Source organism: Buteo buteo, chromosome 24, assembly GCF_964188355.1.
Source record: "Buteo buteo chromosome 24, bButBut1.hap1.1, whole genome shotgun sequence".
In the NCBI taxonomy this organism is placed as follows: Eukaryota; Metazoa; Chordata; class Aves; order Accipitriformes; family Accipitridae; genus Buteo; species Buteo buteo.
Genome location: NC_134194.1, coordinates 3,577,740 through 3,598,452, shown reverse-complemented (window position 1 = coordinate 3,598,452; position 20,713 = coordinate 3,577,740). Strand labels below are relative to the sequence as shown.

General features: G+C 40.3%; 1 protein-coding gene across 2 annotated transcripts; it reads left to right on the top strand.

Moving 5' to 3' along the window:
- The first annotated feature begins 31 nt into the window (after positions 1-31).
- PPP2CA (protein phosphatase 2 catalytic subunit alpha) lies at positions 32-17,460 on the top strand. Of its 2 annotated transcripts, none has more exons than XM_075056880.1 (7): positions 32-271; positions 12,950-13,159; positions 13,670-13,843; positions 14,032-14,121; positions 14,575-14,736; positions 15,517-15,635; positions 16,418-17,460. In XM_075056880.1, exons 1-7 carry the CDS (start codon positions 170-172, stop codon positions 16,488-16,490), a joined length of 930 nt encoding a protein of 309 aa, XP_074912981.1. In that variant the 5' UTR covers positions 32-169; the 3' UTR covers positions 16,491-17,460. The 2 variants fall into 2 exon arrangements, with proteins under 2 accessions (XP_074912981.1, XP_074912982.1); XM_075056881.1 differs by lacking the exon at positions 32-271 and adding an exon at positions 998-1,018.
- The last annotated feature ends 3,253 nt before the right edge of the window (positions 17,461-20,713 follow it).

Sequence of the window (20,713 nt, the reverse complement as noted above, 5' to 3'; positions counted from 1 at the left end):
CCCTTCCCCGGTCCCCCGCCCCGTTCCTCCGCCTCTCCTCCCGACTCGTTAGCGCTCCGGGCCGCTTCCGCACCCGCCGCCTGTCTCATCCTGCCGCCGCTGGGAGCGCGGATCGCAGGGGGCCTCCGGGGGTGGTGCGGCAGCAGCCGGTGAGGAGGGGGAGAGCGGGATGGAGGAGAAGGTCTTCACCAAGGAGCTCGACCAGTGGGTGGAGCAGCTCAACGAGTGCAAGCAGCTCTCCGAGGGGCAGGTGAAGAGCCTCTGCGAGAAGGTGAGGGTCGGCGAGCGGGCGGCGGCGGGGCTCGTTCCCCGCCGGCGAGTGAGGGGCTGTGGGGAGGCGGTGGGGGGGGACAGGGACCGGGTCGCTGCCGGGGAGGCGGCGCCCGGTGAGGGAGCCCGCGGGGTCGGGGTGATCGCTCGGCGGGAAGGCGAGCGGCCGGGGAGCCGGGGAAGGTGCTGCCGGGCGGGGGAGGCGCCTCTCCGGCGGGTAGGCGGGAGGGAGGGGGGGGTCCGCGGGCGGGACGCGGGAAGAGGCGTCGGGGCGAGCGGGACGCTTGGCCGGGGCCTCTCGGGCGGCTCCGCGGGGCTGGGCTGGCGCCCGAGCCGCCGGCGGGGGTAGAGGGCCGGGCGAGCCGCGGCCCCTCCGCGGGCGGATCCGCGCCCCCTCTCGCTGCGCTGGAACCTGGCTCCGCCTCCCGCCTTTTCATCGCCTCCTAAAATGGCGCCGCTGCCGGCATTCTCGGGAGAGACCCCCCGAACGGGGCCGCCATCCCGGGGGCGGGGGGGGTGGGGGCCGGCCGGGCGGCTCTGCACCGGCCCCGGGCCTTCCACGCTGCCCTTTCCCCTTCCTCGGGCCCCGCTTGGCGCGACCGGCCTCGGCTGGGCGTGGGGGGGGATCCGTGCCCGCGGCCGGGTGGTGGCTGTCGGTCGGTCCGGCCGTCGTGTACGGAGGGTCACGCGTGAATCGACGCGACGTACTGTCATGATACGGTCAAAATTTTAAAGCAGCCCTAAAAGTGTAAGTTATTACAACGGAAATAAAAGCTTATGGTAATCGGTTGATAATTGCACGGGGTAAAGAGCTGCTGCTTGAAGGTAACAGCTTTGATTTTTTTTTTTTTTGTGATAAGCACAGACGCATTTATAACTAATCGAAGGGTAGATTAGCTTTGGGACTTGGTTTCTCTGAATAAGAGTCTGCGTTTCGTGACATTCACAGAACACGCAGTTGAGATCCTGTATAGCTATTTATTTTTATGGTGGTGGATTGAAAATGTTGAGACGTGGATGTTAGAGTACTGTGTTGATTGAGTATTTATAGTTTAGAAAGCTCTTAAATCAGCCCAGGATAGATTGCATTTTGGAAAATCAAGGAAAAATTTGTTCTAGTAGCATCCAGCTGCGTTTTCCAGTTGGATTCTAATTCTGGGTGTAACTTAATAGCTGAGCAAGTTTTTTTGGTTACTGAAGGTTTTACGTATTCCTATGTTTCTAGACTTAAGGAAGTAATATTTGTGGACTGTTTGGGAACTGGAACTTAAGGAATATGGGAAGCTACTGATGTATTGGGTTCTAAAGAAGCCTGCATACCTGCCACAAGACGTAATTAGAATATTTTAAATTTGGTATCATGCCTCCAAATACTACAGCTTGTTGTTTTGGAAGCACATTGTTTCCAGAGGACTGTCTATGAACTTATTAAAAGAACTTGCAGTGGTTTTGGCCAGACGGGTTCTTGCCCAAGTACAAATTTTAGTTCGCTAGTACTCCAGCAACTTAAAATTGTTACCATTTGATACAGTTGTGTATTTCAAATTGTGTTGCAAGCAAGTGGCAATGTCACTGCCTGACTATTTTTCACGTGCGTCTCTAATGACAGCCGTCCAGCTTCTTCCTTGTATTGCTTTGTTGGAGAGGCAAGTATTCCACTTGCCGTCATTTATAAACTGATGCTGGTACAGGGTCCTGAATACTGCCTAAGTGGGTGTGTTTTGAAGGGTTGTATGGTAATTTGCAGGAGCATGAGGAATATACAAAAAGCGTTCAGTTTACTGGGGGTTTTCAATAGGTGAGGAGTAGGTATACCATTAGAAATTCCTTACAGAAGATACTGTAGTCCCAGTCATCATTGTTGCGCAAGACGACATGTTCATTTTTTCCCAGTGAAGAATGGAAATGAGCTGTATTTCTGGATAAATGTGTAATGCCTGTCACCAAAACAATGGTAGATAAGGAAAGGTCACAGAAAGTTGTGTGTCCAACTACTGTGTTTTGAGATGAGACACCACAAGGATGTGTGAGAAATCTACTTGAAAATTATCATTTAGCAGCAACCTCATGTTGCCTCAAGTTGGGTGGACATGAGCCAGCTCCACACCAAAGGTAGAATTTCTCCAGGTAGCGTGATACTGTGTTTGAGCTGAAATTCCTATCTCTGACTGGTTTGTGGTCAGCATGTTGCAGAGTACAGCCACACGGCTATTTATGTTAAGGAGAGATGATTTGTCACTGATAACTACAGGTGGATTTACTGGGACTTCCTGCTAAGAGTAGTTAAGTTTCTACATGGTTGCTGATGCAAGGAATTGGAAGTAGGCCCCCGAAGTTCGAGTTTTCTATCAAGTTGTGTCTGCTCCCTTGAGTGGGAAGCCGTGTTCATGAAAGCAGGGTGTTAGTCGAATTCTGTGCCCTCCTGCTGAGGGACAGTATTTGCTTTAACATGTTTCCATGCTTCCAGCACTGACTCTCAGAAACTTCGCTGAGTTGTGCTTCATGTTTTGATTGTCCTAAGTAGTTTTGGGGCTGTAATCACACCCAAAGGTTATTTTTTTCCATGAATAGCTTAATGTGTTAAGGACAGTGTCAAATATAGCTACAGTTCCAAAGGACAGATAAAGACCCTGCTAGGTGTAAACTGTCATTCTTCACCACATTGAATTGTAGCTAGGGCTAGTTAAAATAAACAAATAAATAAATAAAAAAGTCTTTGTGAGGGCTTTTCCCCCATAACACTATTTGATTGGATGATCTTCCCGACTGGTATTTCTTGATCTGCTGGGACTTCATGTGTGCAGACTGGTGCCTGTCTAATAAGAATAAACCTGAGGGCTCTCTTGTATTTCAGTATTGATATCTAAAGAACATAACAGCTGTTTACAAACATGATAATTAAGTGTGGCCATTCCTGCATCCCAGTTACTTTCTTAGTGCATCTTATATTGTACCTGGTTACCTGGGTGATGGTGGTGGTGGTAACTGGGCAGAAATGTCTTCTAAGTCTAGGAATAATTCGTAACCATGAATAATACATAATACTTTCACAGATGATTTGAAAAAATATGAACCTCTGAGTGGCAGTTAAGTTATTCTAGGCTTAATATGTGCTATGTATTTTATGTTACATCAGTTGTGTGACTAATTGTGAGTGCTTTGCTTGGGGATTTGATAAGTGCAAGTTTTGAAGAAGTGGTCAAAACATACACCATATAGTCACTGTTATGTATCGGCAGTGTTTGTCCTTTTAACACTGTATTGTTTATTGAGTGTTGTCTGTGAACAGAGGAGAAAGGAAGTCTTTTACTCCCAGGTGAGGGTTTTTCCACTGGCCATTTTGAATGAAAGAATGCTGTTTTGGAGGACTGTTCTTTTCCATACTTTGTGAGGATAGAGGGAAATGGTCTTGTCTCCTCACTGTGGTGTATAAATGCCCTTTATCAGAGGAGATGGGGGTGTGGCACATTGCTCAGAAAGGTGGGATGACAGTCTAAAAATGCGCAAAGGAATTAGTTGAATTTGTGGATAGAGTCTCCATTGGTTATTTCAGAAGGTATCTAGTGCAGGTGGAGGCGGAGGTATCGGTGTCTCTCCTTTGGAAATACTAGTCTGTAATTAAGCAGGTTGGAACTTGGCATCCAGTTTTTAGAAAAAGACGACAATTTGGTCATTGGGTTCTCTACCTGTGTACTTGAATTACTAGTAAAATACCTCTGAATAGACAGTGCTGCTATTCAGAATTTTTTAAATTCAGTGTAGGGCTGATTCTGGTAAAGGCATTCAAGAAACCTTGATTCAAGACTTGTCTCCTGCAGCTTTTGATCTGTAACAATGATCTTGGTTACATTTGCTTTTTGATTTGTCACCAGTGCTAATTTTCATAGTATAAATATGTTTCTGGGCCATACTGTTCTCTGGTATGTACCTTGTTAATGGTGTATTTTTCTAATTTTTTTTTCCTGTTGCAAAACTTCTGCCTTTGTTTAACACCAGATCTTCCAAGTTAGATTTTGTGAGACTGATTGCAGATGAGAACTAACCAAACATGCATGTACCCACTGCAGCTGTGTGAGCTGCTTGAACTCGTTCAGCTTATGTTAAGTGCCTTAGTTCTGGGAGGGCAGTACGTTACTGATGAAGCTTTCTTTTGGGTCAAAAAACCCCCTGCACTCAAAGTTCATTTCCTCTAATGCATAGGACCAGCAAGCTTTGTGGATCTCAATCCTGTGTTTTAAGCTATTACTGCCCTGAGATGTCTGCCCCACTTCTTTTTTTGGCCAGAGAGAGGCACACGTTCCCTTCTGCCTCCTCTGCTGTTTGGGAGTTACCTTTCTTAGCTGATTATTTTTGTCCAGAAGTGAATTCTTTTAAACTGTCCCCAGCTGCGTTTGCAAGGGCTTTTCAATTAGCTAGCTTTTGCATTCCCATATCTTTACAAGTAACCATCACAGGTAACTATTCTTCAAACAAGGATGATTGTAAAAATGAATATTCCTGTCTGAACTTGCTGTAAATCGACTGAAAACCTGCCCTGACAGAATTCCCAGCTAGTGAGAGTTTCCCTGTGGTGGGGGCTGTGTATTGGACAAGTTCTGTGTCCCTCCAACCCTATGCCTGGCAGAAGAACGTGTATCTGGAAGGCACAGCATTTCTGTTCTTCCTCGCTACTGCATTGGCTTCTGGATTCACTAACAAGGAAACCCTTGAACTACTGCCAATGGCGGGAGGGCTTTCTTCAGTGGTTCCAGGGGCTGCAGGACACCAGAAGATGGTTTAGGGCTCCTTTGCTGCCGCTTTGTTGAACATACCCACGGATCAAGCCATTGATGGGCATGTATAGTTATGCCTTCCACCTCTGAAGAGTTAAAGGTGTATTGTGGAAAGCTTTTTGTGACACTTTAATAATTGTATTTCGGATGATTTTGGAACACTTTCACAAAAAAAGATCCTTTCACTCCCAGTGTTCTGTGGGGGTTTTTTTTTGTGATGGTTGGTAATATAAAATGGAAATTGTCTCTTTACACAAAAGGCATTTGAAGTGTCAACCTTGCCAGCTTTCTCACCTAGTCCTGATTATACTTACAACATTTTGATGTGTGTGTGAGAATTTAGTCTTGTGAATTTAGTCTTGTATGTGCTAATTCTTGTAGCATCAGCAGCTTTCTAATTTTTTTCAATTCTAGGAAATTCTGTAAAATTGAGTTGTGCTGGCAGTTAGGTGTAGGTTTTTTTGTAGTTTTGTTGTTGTGGTTTTTTTTTTTTAATTACAACATTAGTTCTGATCTAATAGGAGTGAAAGATATTTTTGTGTTGCTTTAGAAGTTATTTTGGGCATAGCTTAAGATAACAGAAGCAAGCACTTGTAAGTCAGAGCAAGCTCCTGGTTGAGTTCTACCAGTTTAAGGCTCAGGACATGGATGAGACTGTAGATTGATGTCCTCTTCCAAGTCTACCTGTGGTGAGGCTGTTGCCTCCTCAGATCTGATGACAGTGCTGCTCTGTGATTGCTCCCTAGCCATTTTCAGTTAGTCATCTGGGTTGCCTTAAACAGTGTAATAACCTAACCTGTCTGGCTCTGTCTGGCAGGAGTTAAGGAGGCCTTGTACAAATGGCTGTACAAAGGGAATCAAAGGAGCAGCGATTGCATTTCCATCCTTGCTTAGGGACCCTTAAACACTACACCTATATTCAGTAACACAGTTGTTGCCCTCAGTTCCTTTTCTTTAGGTAGTATGTTAAGCTGCAAGAAGTCTGTTCCTGGCTAAAAAATAAATACTGGAGGTCAGTTGCTCAGTAGCCAGGTCTCCAATATTTTTGCTGGGTGTATTGAAAATACTTCCAATATAGGTGTTGCATGCTTGCTAGTTGGTTTTGAAGTACATTTCTTGAGTTTTGACACATGTGTCTACACTATCCTCCAGTTGATATCCTGACCGTACCTTTAACATGACCGGGCCTAGCTGTGGTTGGAGTTCGTTGAGCAGAAGAGTTGAAAACCTTTTATTACATGAAGCTGGATTCGTTGATATCAGGCACAACTAGTTTGGGAATAGCTTTAGCGTATTTCTTTTTTTAACAATTTGAATGATACAAAATGAATACAGCTTGTTCTACAGACAGGACTGAAGGCCACCTCTGTGTTAAGTGGTCAGCTTCCTGCATTACTACTGTTGTATTTCTTGCAACTTCATGTAGAGAGGAAGACATCTCTGTTTCCTGAGATATTTGGCCTCCTATATTTTTAAAAAATATTTTTCTAGGCTTTGTTTTTCTTTTAATTCAATGTAAAAGATACTAAGATCTTTTGTATGAAGCAAAAAGATGACACCAAGTTCTTTCAGAGCAGCCCCTTCCTATCCTCGTTTTCCAACTGGTCTTGTTGACTACTGGTACTTAAATAGCAGTTCCCCTTTCCTTCCCCCAAATCTGCCTCTGAGGGAAAGAACACTCCTTTCAGTTACGCTGAGTATGTAAGACTGCTAATGATTTTTTCAAATTGAAGTGTTGAGGGGACTACCAAGGCTGCAAATGGTGTCAGTCATTACTTGGTAATACAAAGGAATAATAGAGGGTTATTTGGCAAAAATTTACTGTCTGCATGCTTTCTTGTAGACCTTCTAGAATTTACAGGAGAATAAGGAAGGTGGTTGTCTCATACTCTTACATGCAGTACTGGCATTAGGATTGATCTTTTGGTTGGCTAACATCTTGTGTTTAACTGGTCTCTCTTCTAACCAAACAGAAATTGTGAAGAGAGTAAGGGAGCAGTTGTTGATGAGTTGTGGAGCAGTGAAGAAAGGTACTTCGCTGTGTGTTGTAAAATACAAAGCTCATTGGATTTTATGCTTTTTTGGTTAGTTGATTGCCTGTTCTTGTTCACTGACAAACCATCATTGATACATAAGCTACTAAACTTTCATTTTGCAAACTTTGAATTAAAATAAATTGAGTTCATTTCTTAGTTCTATTTGCCCTATCCCAAGAAAATTAAGGGCTAAAAATGTAGTGACCGCATTGTGACACATGTTCTCAGGAGCTGCACTGTGACTCTTTGACCAGGCATGCCTTGTTTTGTTTCGCTGAGTTCTAAACCTCTGGTATCACTGGTAGTGAAGGAGGTTGGAAACGGAGGTATAGGTGCTAGTCACAAAACCAGAGAGAAAGCAGATAGGTTATCTTCTGTTTCAGTCCTGGGAAAAGAGTATTTTGCTGCTGTAGCTTCTTCTATGTGGATGGAAATCCTGGTTTTACTTACTTTGGAATACTAAATAATTAAATGCCAACAGGGAGCTCTGTATTTTAATTTTGTTCCTACTTATACATTCACATTGAACTCCTTAGTGGATTCTGAAGTTCAGCATAAATCAGTTTCCCATTTGTGTCGTATGTAATCTGACTGCTGGCATACCTTCTTCACAGAAGGGTGATATTGGAGGCCTCATTCCTCTTAGTTTTGTTTAAAATGTCAACAGTGAATGAAAATACCTTTCTCTAAAAATGGTGAGTCCATCTTTTGTCTGAACATGTTCCCTTTCCTCTGCAAGTAAGTGGTAGGGGGAAACCCTTACATTGAAGGAAACAAATGCATTCACTGTGCAGAAGACTTGCTGACTGTAATGGATGACTTTGCTTGGAACTGGAATCTCTTCCAGGCCACAGATGTTTGGCCAGCTAAAACGAGTATTCATCCCAATTATCTGGTCATTGTGCCTTTAGTCACATCCTGTGCATCTTGACGACAGGAAATTATGGGTGTGGTTGAAGTCTTCGATCACATCAAAATATCTTTATGGTAACTAGAAATACCTTTTTTTTTTTCTTGGTTATAGTGGATGCTTCTCAACACACACTTTACTAGACAACATGGTGGGTTGCAGGTGTGAATTCTGCTCTGCCAAGAATGACACATTACCGTCTGCAACCATGACTTCGGAGCTATGTTGTCTAATTAAAATAATGGTTGTATTTCCTTTACTGAGTTAGCGGTAATCTTTTGATAAGTGCTTTATAGCACAGGTTTGCTGCTATGCAGCAGTTTCAAGTGTTGTTCTACAATTCTACAAAGCCGCAGTAATATTTGTTGTGGGTTTTTTGGGGTTTTATTTGTTGTTTTGGGTTTTTTGTTTGTTTTTTTTATGTGCCCCAGAGTTTTTCAGGGTAGATATTTGGTTTGATTTGAGTTGTCAGAGCTACTGGTATAATGTATGGATCTAAGAAGGGGTAGGAGTAATTGAGAAATATCTGGTATGTTTTGGAAACACAAAGGAATTTGGGTACAGATGAATTCAGAGGATATTTCAGAAATGGACCACTTCAAATTAATTCTGTGAGGCAAAGCTGATGATGTACTCTGCTCATGAGGGAAACTCACTTGTGCTCAGTGTAGAGCAAGTTGAGAAAGAGAATGGATGGATTATAGCCTTTACGGCACTTGATTCTGAGCCTTATTCTGTGGCATATAGGATAAAAATATGTGCAGGAAATAGGAGATACCTCCGCATACATACAACCCCTGCATTTCATTAAATAAAATTGTGAAGATCTGAAAATCATATGGTAGTAGCTTTAATGGTCATGCAGTTTTTTAAATTCTTATCCCTGGCTGTTCATTATAAAATGCAGAATTTACACTTGGATCTTGCATTGTCTTAAAACAATGAAGCTAATCTTTGTATTTTAAGAACAGTGTTTTGCATAGAAGATGTGCTTTGTAAACAAAGGGAACAAAACAATGATTTACTGTTCATCTGGCCATTCAGAAGATGTGCAGCAGTCCAGGAATGTTTTAATTCTTAAATACTAGGTTGTGGTTTTATGCAGTGCTACTTGCTTTACAATAAAGTGAAAATTTGGTCTTTTCTTCATCTGTGTTTAAACCAATATTGGTTTTATTCTTGTCTTTTGGGTGTTTCGATTGTACAAGTTGCCTCTTTCCAGTAAAATGGCTGAGTAAGCCAGTATTTCAGAAATCAAGTAGGAATGAATTCCAGGCACTATGACTAAGCTGAAGTGTATTTGATATATGCATATTGTTTGAACTTTGAGATTGCTTTAAGTAAATTACATGACTTTCCACCTCAGCAATTGTTGCTTATGACAGCATTTTACTTAGTTCTTCTTAGGCTCTCCTTGTGCAACTGTGTCTTATAGCTACAGGTTTTTTCTGCATTAGACTTCGTTGGTGCTTGGCTGTAAAATTAGCATTTATGAATTTGAAGTAATGGGTTCTTTTCAGTCTTAATCTGTATACGTTTGCACTTGATTTTGAAATCTGAGAGTGTGTAGTGCTGACAAAATACTTAAGCTGATTTGGAAGTAGGGTCTTATAACTGTAATGTAGTAGGCTGTGGTTATCAAGTTTTTGCTTAAGTTAATTCATCTATTTTAAATTGTATAATACCACCACAAGTTAAACTTTCTCTGGTGTGGGGTACTTAGGAGGATCGAAGACATACAGAGGTTCAGGCCTGCCTTAAGAATTGTTAAGAACTGAAAAAAGACTGAGAAGTAAAAGCACTAATAAGTGATCAAGAAAAATCTGTTTCAGAATTGCATAATTGTTTATCCTGGTGATAGGCAACGAAACCTGGATGTTTCAAAATGTTGATGTCAAAATACTGCAAAGTGTTGCAGTATCATCCTTCGTGGCAATAGGTCACTGGGGTTTTGAAATACAAGGAATCAGGTGTATGTCTCTCTTCCCTAGTTCTCCTTCATCAGGTGGTTTGATCAGGGAGTACTTGGTCTTGTACTGAAGGCTGCTGAAAGATGCTCTACTACTTTCTTTCTGGGAGGAAGTGTAGGAGAGTTGCTGGTGGGAAGTCCCTGTTTGTTGGCGGGGGGGGGGGGGTGGACAGGGATAGACAGGGAGGCAGTTATTTGATATGGTTGAGCAAGTAGCATCATCGTGGATCTCGGGGAAAGGATCAAGAAAGAGGGAGTAGAATCAGATGAGGTTGCACAGGATGGTGTGTGGTCCACTACAAAGTCAGGGTCACAGATACTTCAGCAATAACTTACCTTTGTGAAACTTGAACTGTGAAATTGTAATATTACATGTACTGTTGTCTTACCAACTTGTGTTTTTGTTATGCTACAGTATATTAAAACATTTATTGCTTTACCCTTTTATAGGAATTTATTTAATATGGAAATTTGGGGTATGGTTGATGGACTACTTGTTGGTGGCTTGTTTTCAGGGTATTATTTTTTCCACTTTCAGCTCTGCTGAAGCTCTTTTGTAGAGGCAGGTATGCTGCTTAAGCAGTTCAGTATATGCCACTGTTAATGCTATGGGATGTGATAAGACTGTAAATGGACTAAGCAGTTCATAACACAGTATTTCATGAAACTTGTTTTGGAACATGGAAATACCAAAATCCCTGCACCAGCATTCCTCCACTGCAGGATTTAAATAGAGATTGTTGTTTTGAAAGTTGACCTGGAACAGTCTTTTTCCATCAGAGTAGCTGTCTGACTTACCTACGTGTTTGGTTGTATGCATATCTGAGTGATTTAATATTTCAGAAACTGAGGAAGCAGCAACTCTGTTGCTGAGAACTATGCCATTTTAATCTCCGTCAGCATAAACGCTGCATACCTTTGATGAAAAATGAATGCTTCATTCTTTGTGCAATGCTTCTAGTGCGTTAAGAAAATACGGTGGTAGAAAGCATTCTAATTAAAGAGTAGGGTTTTTATATTGAAGCGCTATAAGCATCTGTAACATTCTCTGTCAAAAGGAGAATTAAGATGGCTAATGCTTCTGATTGTAATAGCGTATTAGAAGAGGCTAAGGCTGTTAAAATACCTTCAAAACATCCGGTGAGTGTCACTGCATTAAAATGAACTTAAGTCAGGCTATCTTAAAATAAATCTACACTTTTAGCATCTACCACAAGCCAGCAATGACCTATCTTTAGTACTAGGCACGGCATGAGTGGAAACTGTCATATGAGATTGACTTTTGATGTAAATATGTCTGCAGAGTGATTTAACTCTGTTGCTCACACTGTAATATCTAAGGCTCTGTGTTGTGCAGGGTTCTTAACCACAATTGCATTTTTGCATTTCTTTCTAGTGTTGAATGAAATGTTGAATTTCATGATTCTCCATCGTTATACTACATGTTGCTGGCACTTTTCTTGTTTGAAGTGGTGACTGTGGTGGGTAGCCTGGACAATGTCCAGGAACAGCGAGACCACTTTTGGGGGTGGGAGTGGGAGTATCAGTCACTGTCCCGCTAGTGGCTTCATGAATAAGGTGGAAACTTGGACACAGCAGCATGTTTCTTAAAAGCTTGGCTCATGTGAATACCCAGCATTTAATATACTGTTTAGATTTTAACTTGAAATGTTTCTTTCCTAACCTTTTAAAATCTAATACTCTTTCAGATTATGATGAATTTTTTCCAGTGTCTGAGAATACTTCTTTGCTTAGCAGAACCCCCCAAAAATGAGCATGCTGCTTTAGTTGTCAGGTTAGGTTTGAGAAAGTTAAGAAAAGTGACCCTAAAATTAATGTGGTGTTGCTCTTCCATCTGTCTCTTAAACTGGTGTATGCTTCAGAATATTTTGGATTCAGTGTAGCCTGTGCATAGGTAGTATTTGGTGCCATTTCTGCAAGTCTTATAGACACCTTGGGTTATGAAATAGAATATAGTTTTTATATATTCTCTGTCATTCTGGTAATGAGGTAGAAAAGGGATCCTTTTTGAATAGGAACATTGGTGGTTGAAAGGCATGGAAAGCTTTGTAGTTAGTAACTTGTGAACTTGTTACTATTTATATTTCTAATACTCTCTTGATTTAGAAAATTATTGTGGCACGTGTTTGGTGACTGCTCTGAGAACAAACTAACAACTGGCAGTGTGATGGTACGACTAAGGAATTCTTGTGTTATTTCAAAATTACCTTTCTGATGCTATATTTAGCTTGTGCTTCTTCATACAAATTGCCTTTGTCTGCAACTTTTATGTACACAATTTTGTGGGAAAAATGGTGATGACAAAGTTGTTTTCCTACTTTGGTTTATAAAGACATAACTTGCTGTTTTTGCTGATACCACTGGATGTTAGTTATGTTCTTGCTTCTGTTTCATGTAGGACTCTCTGCCTTTGCATTCAAAGACGTATGTGTAGACGGGTGGCAAACAGTCTTCCGAAGCAAGACGTCGGAAGTGTAGAACTCCTTGGGAGCTTTTGCTATCTGATACGGCTGTGCTCACCTCTCCGAGGGAGAGTCTCGGTTATGGCCATGTCTGAGTTCAAGCTTTTGGAGGGTTGGAGATGAGACATTGGTGTGATTTTTAGATTTAATTTTCTCAAATACTTACGAACTTCTTCAATTATCATCACTGGTGGAACTGTTTTATGCTTCACAGAACCATTTTTGTAGAAAGTATGAAGTTTTTCTTATGCTGGAAATTAATTCTGAAATACCCTCCTCAAGGAGGGGAAAAAAACACCATACCAATTTTCTTCTACTAATACAGGGTTGCATAAAGCAAAATCTTATTTTAAGTAAAGATAAGCTCTTCTCTCAAGCGCTTCAGACAAGGAAGGGACAAGATTTCATAAAGAGAGCAGCTTGTTGAGAGCTGGAAGTGGTAGAGCATATTTTGAATAAAGTGACTGTTCATAGACAAATTCACAATTTATGTGGTTTTTGTTTTATAGGCTAAAGAAATTTTGACAAAAGAATCTAATGTACAAGAAGTGCGATGTCCAGTCACAGTCTGTGGAGATGTCCATGGACAATTTCACGACCTCATGGAACTTTTCAGAATTGGAGGCAAATCACCGGACACAAACTATTTGTTTATGGGGGACTATGTTGACAGAGGCTATTATTCAGTTGAAACAGTCACATTGCTTGTAGCTCTTAAGGTAACTTTTCTTCTCAGTTGTACAATTCTGTATAAAACATATGTAATTACTATCCTAACTACACTTAATATCTATTATGATTTGCACTACATTGGTATTATAGGTACAAAAACTGAAATGTTGGCTGTCTTAGTTTTCTGAGATACTTCTGAAATAAAGTCGATGTTCAGATGCAAGCCTGAACTTTTTCTAAAATTAGTGCTGTATTTATTTTTTACTTGCCTAAGTAGCAATATTTAAGAATTTGCTTGGAGAGATCAGCTTAATGCACAGGTATAGTGAAGTCCACTAGTAACAATGAATAAAATTTGTAATTAATTTCAAAAGTATTTGCCAGCTGAAGATTTGAATGAATTAGCCATTCTTTTCTCAAAGGTTATAATTGAATCTTCATCTTAAAGGGCTTGGTTTTCATTGCTTTATTATATGACGGGTGGTGAGGGGTGCAAATTCTGTGTTTTGGGAACACAGGCGTATTTTGATGTCTCTAAAATAAACTGTTATGTTTAGGTCCGTTACCGTGAACGTATCACAATTCTTCGAGGGAACCATGAAAGCAGGCAAATCACACAAGTATATGGTTTCTATGATGAATGTTTAAGAAAATACGGAAATGCAAATGTTTGGAAATACTTTACAGACCTTTTTGATTACCTGCCTCTAACTGCCTTGGTGGATGGCCAGGTATGTTGATATTGACAAGTTAAATGTTACTAGTTGTAAAGGGAGCTATTAGCACTGTATTCTATCAGCTCTCAGCTTTAAAGGAATCTCTTGCAGATTTTCTCCTAGTCATTTATACTAAATTATAATTGCACTGATATAATTAGTGTAAATGAATGAGATAAACTTCATGTATCTAACTCTTCCAGATTTTCTGTCTACATGGTGGCCTCTCTCCATCGATAGATACACTGGATCACATCAGAGCACTTGATCGCTTGCAGGAAGTTCCCCATGAGGTACTGAAAAATAATTCTCAACTTGTGGGATTCATGATTCAGCATATATTGGGTATTTGAGTACACAGGCCGAAAATTAAATTCAGAACAACTGAGCAATATGAAAGTGCCTGTCTTCCTGTTCTAGTTTTTTGAAGGGAAAGTAAGGGGTGTGTTCTTGCCTGAAGAAACAAACGTATTTTAGTGTGACTCGAATCTCAACAGGTATGACTTAATGATCTCAGAGGTGAGAACTACTTCTGTGAAAATTCTTCATTCAGGTTAACTTCTTGGTAGTATTTCAAGTGCTAACTGCATGAGCTGTTGTAGTTGGTAGGCATTTTTTTTTTTTAAGTCTTAAAGAGATGCTGCAACAAGCTGTGCAGGGATGGTGCGTGTGCAGGCTTTTTGTGGTTTTGTTTGGTTTTGGTTTTTTGCACTTAGGTTCTGAAACATCTTCTACATCTCTTACAGGGTCCAATGTGTGACTTGCTATGGTCAGATCCAGATGATCGTGGTGGCTGGGGCATCTCTCCTCGAGGTGCAGGTTATACATTTGGACAGGATATTTCAGAAACCTTTAACCATGCTAATGGCCTTACGTTGGTTTCAAGAGCTCATCAGTTGGTAATGGAGGTAAGTGGGATAGTCTGTGTGTTTAAAACTGTTGATTGCATAGTTTGGCCATTAATACCATACTCTGTGTGTCAGGGATGTGCATATACTGCTGTGACAACTGATGATCGAGTTGAGAGTCTTCCAGAAACTCTACTTTGACAGTGTTCATGTGCTACTAAAGAAGTTTCTCACTTTGACACTAGAGTAACCTTTATTTTGGCTTTTTTTCCTGAAAATTTACAGTAACATCCCAAAACAGACTTCAGCAGTAGATGTGGTATTGCATTTCTGTGTAGATAAAATGATTCTTAAACATAAATGCTGAGTCCCTCGATAAGAAAATGCACACAAATGTGTGCCTTGAAAAAAATAGGTATTTTTCTTTTTTACCTTGGATGTGTGTTTTTGTTCTTAGTCTCTAGTTATCCCTGGCAGTTACGATTTTTAAATGTGTGTCTGGATTCTGGTTTTGCCGATCAGTGCTGAAGATTCAGAATAGATTGTGTACTTCAGAATTGCTGTTTTAATTTTTAACACTAACAGAATGGAGAACTCTTGCAGTTTTTTTAAAATATGCTTAGCTCATGCTTACTAGTAAGAAGCAACATATGAAAGCCAAAATTCCTTTTTACTTTCTTTTCTCTCAAGAAGACAAAGATATAGCCTTAATCTTATTTAAAATGACACTACAAATGCCACTTTGGGTTTTGTGCATTAAAAATTCAGTTATTAGTCAGATGGTTATATGGGGTACAACAAATGAACTTGGACGTCATAATTTTTTTTTTTCCTCCCCAGGGGTACAACTGGTGCCATGATAGGAACGTAGTAACAATTTTCAGTGCTCCAAACTATTGTTACCGTTGTGGCAACCAGGCTGCAATTATGGAACTTGATGATACTCTAAAATACTCCTTGTAAGTATCTTTAAAAATGAGAATTACATTGCCCATGATTTTAAGATAGTTGCTGTAGCAAGATACCACTTAATTATTGTGTTAAGGTATGTTTTTTTTCCCCTATACGCTCTAGGGAGTTAAAGTGAGTGTGGAATTGTTGGATTAGTCACATCATAAGTCTTGGGGTCAAATATCTGTAACAGTCATTGTTGACATCTTGTCTGTCAGATTAAAGTCAGATGACTCCTTTTTGTTTGGTATAACTGGAGTTCAGTGAAATACTACAGAGGTATGCGATTTGAGAGTAGGAGTACTCTGTCACATCTGAGGTAATGCCCTCCTGTCAGTTGAGGGCAAGAGTCTTTCAGAATCTTTGAATTCTTCAGATGTTAGGATGTCAGCTTTTTTAATGAGGTTTCTAATTAACTACCTCAGCAGCAACTTTACTAATAAATGAGGCAAAAGCATTGTGTAAACTGCCCCCTTTGACAATTACGGGAGACTTTAACTTTCTAAATATATGCTAATGCTTGACCAGTTTGAGTTTTAAAAGCTAAGATTCATTTCTCTCCAGTCCTTCGTAGTAATCATAAGAGGGGTGTAAAATATGGGGGTGATAAATACATACTAATAGAAGGAGTGGAAGAAGTTGAACAGTTGTTCTGGAAGACTTTAATCAGTTGAAAAAAACTTGAAAAGACTTACCTGTGTTTAAGACCACTGGTACTGTAATTCACATATAAAACATACCTGCATGTAAACTGAACTCTTGCGGTTTCATTAATATCTACGCTTTTCAGTTTGCAGTTTGATCCAGCACCACGTAGAGGTGAACCGCATGTTACTCGTCGCACCCCAGACTACTTCCTGTAAAGAGATTTTAGACCTGTACAGTATTGCCATGAACCATATGTTGACCTAAAGAAAATGGGAAGAGCAACAGTAACTCCAAAGTGTCAGAAAATATTTAACATTCAAACTTGTTTTCACATGGACCAAAAGACGTGCCATATTCAAATACAAAGCCTCTTGTCGTCAACAACTGTGACCACTTTAGAATGAACCAGTTCATTGCATGCTGAAGCAACATTGTTGGTCAAGAAACCAGTTTCTGGCATAGCGCTATTTGTAGTTACTTTTGCTTTCTCTGAGAGACTGCAAATAATAAGATGTAGACATTAACACCTCGTGAATACATTTAACTTTCCATTTAGCTATAGCTTTATTCAGCATGACTGTAGATAAGGGTAGCAGCAAACAATCATTGAAGCTTAAAGAACATTTTTAAAATAAGTACCAAGGCCTCATATTTGTTCTGAAACTGTTTGTTTGTTTTATTTTCAGGGAATACTGTTTAATTTAATTGTATTGATTTTTTTTTTTGTCTGCACTCGGTTCCCTTTTCCACTCTTTGCCCTACCATATTGTCCCTTGTAATTGTCCAAGGATAGTGAATTACTTTGAACAGAACTGTTTTTTTCTGTAAAACAATGTTACTGCAGGACAGAGCTGCAGTGTTTTTCATAATAAACTTGTGAACTAAGTATGGAAAAATGTCAAATCCTAATTGCATCTCAGGTCAACTGTGGTTTAATAAAGTAACATGTAGCTGGATGGGTTTTACAAACTTGCATAGAAATTTCCACCTTAAATAACTAAAACTGAGGTGATTGGAGTGTGCTGGAAAACTGACCTTTTGAATTCTGTCCCAGGGAGGTGCCTGGTCATATGTCATCATGCAGCTGAGAACAGAGCTTGCTTATTACTGACATGTTGCTCTCTTTCCCTCTCGGTGCTCTACTGAAATATTCGAAAATGGAAGAATATAGGATCACTTAATTGATTGAGTGTGGCTTTTTTTCAAGTGTAAATCTAAGTTTGAGTAATTTACAATGTAGGTGCTAATACTTAAAATAATTTTCTGAAAAACTAAGAATAAAACCAGTTTTCTAAATATTAAAGGAAATAACTTGAAATTTAGTACTACGTGTATTGCCCAAACTTCCATTCTGAAAAATGGTGGTATGTGTTTTATGTTAATTTCTGTTAAAATATTTCCTTTCTACTAATTTGTTTCAGAATTTGAATCCTGATTTGATTATTTTGTTCAAAACAAATTTAAATTTTATGCCTTCTTAAGGCTTGTGCTTGAAACTTACTGGGCATATCTTAAAAAGACACACCTGGGTCTTGTTTTAATACAGGGTTCTTAATTTTCATATTGTTTAAGAGACTTTAAATTCCTTGGGCACAGTGTAGATTCTGTAACACTATAGAGGATTTTTTTTTTTTTAACACTGCTTGCTTCTAAGGGAAAGTACAGGAATTTTGCAAATGTCCAACTTACCTGGAGGCCTAGTCCTAGGGAAAGGCCTAGTCTTGCTTTTCTGCTGGAGGACCGCTTAATTCTCTAACTAGCAAAGAAGGTGCTGCATTTCACCAAGCATTACTTCATCCCTTTTCCGAAAGGCTTGAGTGGTTGCTTTTTTCTTCACCAAAAATTCAGACTTGTCCCGTAGGTTGGGTTCCAAATGGTTTCTGGAGAGCGCTCAGTCTTCTGCAGTTTGATCTGTTACAGGAAGAAGTGCATACTAAAAATAAGTGCATCTGAAGTGTCTTTTTTTAGTGTATCAGGAACTTTTGCTTTGATCACTATTAAAAAAACAAAATCCTTTGCTGTAGAGAGTAGTTCACTTTAAATTCCTTTCACTTGCCATTCTCTGTAAATGTTTTCGTAGACAGAACTTTGTGTCTTTAATTGACACCATTCCTTCAAGAGTAATGACTTTGCCCTATTTTCTGTTTTCCCTGTTACTTTAATTGGTGTGACTCATCTCCTCTGGGGGGGAGCAGTCAGTCCATTTGTTCAGTTTCTGTATACAAATGCAAGCAGTTGTTAGTAAAAAGTCAATGGAAGATGTTAAAAGTGACTCCAGTTTTTGCACTTTTCCCCCATAACTGCACTGTGACTGCCTGTTTGAAGATTGCATTGAGAATAATCACGTTGTGAACAAAAAATTGTTACTCTGATGGAGATTGGCCACCAGCAGTATTAACCAGCTAAAGGCATGTTTGGAAGATTCAAGAGGAGAAAACTTCAAATATAAATAATTACTGTCTGATTTAGTGGTAGCAGATTGATTAGTTCACCTGAGCAAAACTTCACTTCAGACTGTGATGATGCTGAGCATAACTCGGATTTGTACTTCTGCTGGAGATCAGTGTTGATGTTTCCTCCTTCAATACACAGACTAGTGAATTCCATGAAACGTGAACTAGGAGTAGCTGGAAATCCCACAGTAGTAGTGGTAGTTCAGTATTTTTTTAAGCAGGATAGTTAAACCCAGTGTTCAGTGAGGAGGGCTGACAGTGGGGTTTAAATTGTCAGAAGGCAGTTGTGAATGAAACTCGACACTTTTCTACAAACTGCTCTAAAAACTTCCCCTTTTTTCTTCTCTTTCTCAGAATTTGGGTAGCGTCAGTAGAATCTGTTGTTGGACAGATGGGGGAGGGTTTTGAGCTTTCCATATTGTGTTTTACTTAAGTCGCACTTAATGATGTCCTATCATTTGGCCATTTCTCTGAGTTTGTATATCAGACTGAAGTCAGCACCATTCCTTTGTGGAGGCCTGTCCTTCTGAACTAAGGGGTCATTAAGTCAAAAACAAGAGGCAAAATTGCACTCCTACCCAAGGAAATAATAGCTTTTGGTTTTGAAAGGAAAAATGAGACTGTTTTGAGGTGTATAGATTTGCCATGTTTTTTTCCCCTTCACACTCTCTGTCTTCCCTCCTCCCACGGCCCACTCTCTGCCGATGGCCTCCTGGCCGGCCATCCCCGATGGCAGAGCTGCGCTGGTGCGCCTCTTATGCAGCGCCCTGGGGAACGGGGCTGGCTCCTGCAGCAGCCCCAGCTCTGCTGGTGACTGACAAGGAGTGCTGCGTGTGTAGGTGGATGTTTTCTCCAAGGTAAACCAGTGCATGTGTTTGTCGGCTCGTGCTCGTGTCAGATTGTTTCCAGCTGCTGACATTTGCATACATGTTCAGTATCCCTGCTTCAAATGCTTGGGCAGCATTACCTCTTTTAGAACTTATGATAATAGCCCAGAAGGATACTTGACGCACGGGCAAGTGAAGAGAGACAGAGCTAGTTACCTTGTTCTTCCTCATGTGTCTGGATGATAATGGAATAAATTCTGCCTTGGGGAAGAAGGTGGTGAGTGGACATACTGCTGATGAAAGCTTTGACATTTCATCTGCCTGGTTAGTATCAGAAGTCCATCTGGAAATGTTAGTAGAGAAAAGATTTCTGAGAGTTGCTGATACCTGCCAATCCATGGTTCCACATTTCACTTTTTTATAGTGGTAAATTTAAACACTGAAAGTCATTTTCATAAAGTAATTGTGTGTTAAGAGCCTGAGACAAAGTCTTTGCTCTGGCAATTTAGAAATTCAGCCTGAATCTTAAAGGCAAAGGATTTCCTCATGTATAATACAAACCCAAAACTGTTAATGCAAGTGCCAGGTTTATTTTGGGCCTTTTTTCATAGTTTGGTAAACACATTCCTCTGTTTTTCCCCTCTCACCCCTTCATTTCTGCAGCAATACTGGAGCGCAGTTCCTGCTGTCTGAGGAGCTGTGACCTAAGGAGCAGGAGGGGGCTGAAGGATAAAAGTGCTTGTTCATTTGGGAAAAGTGGTCTGTAAGAAGAGCTAAGTGTGATCAAAGCACAATTTTGAATTTCAAATTAAATGCTGCTCCAAATTCAATTAATTGAAGGTGTGGCTCCACTCTCGCCACTTCCTTATGCACCTGTCACACACTCATTTATCACTTACTCTAATTGCTTCTTGTTTTGTGTGTATGCTGAGCGCTCGTGGAAACTCAAGATCTGTTTTAGGGGTTTTTGCATAGGTTAAAGCAAAGTTTTACCAAGAGAAATGGCTTTTTAGTATTCCATGGTTTTTGCAACCATACGCATGGTTTGTATGAGCTTAGATTTTGGAGCAAAATGTTGGCAAGCAATGGTTTTTGAAGTCCTGTAGAATGTGTAGGGTGCCTTCTGTGCACTACAGCGATCGCTACATGGAGTATTGG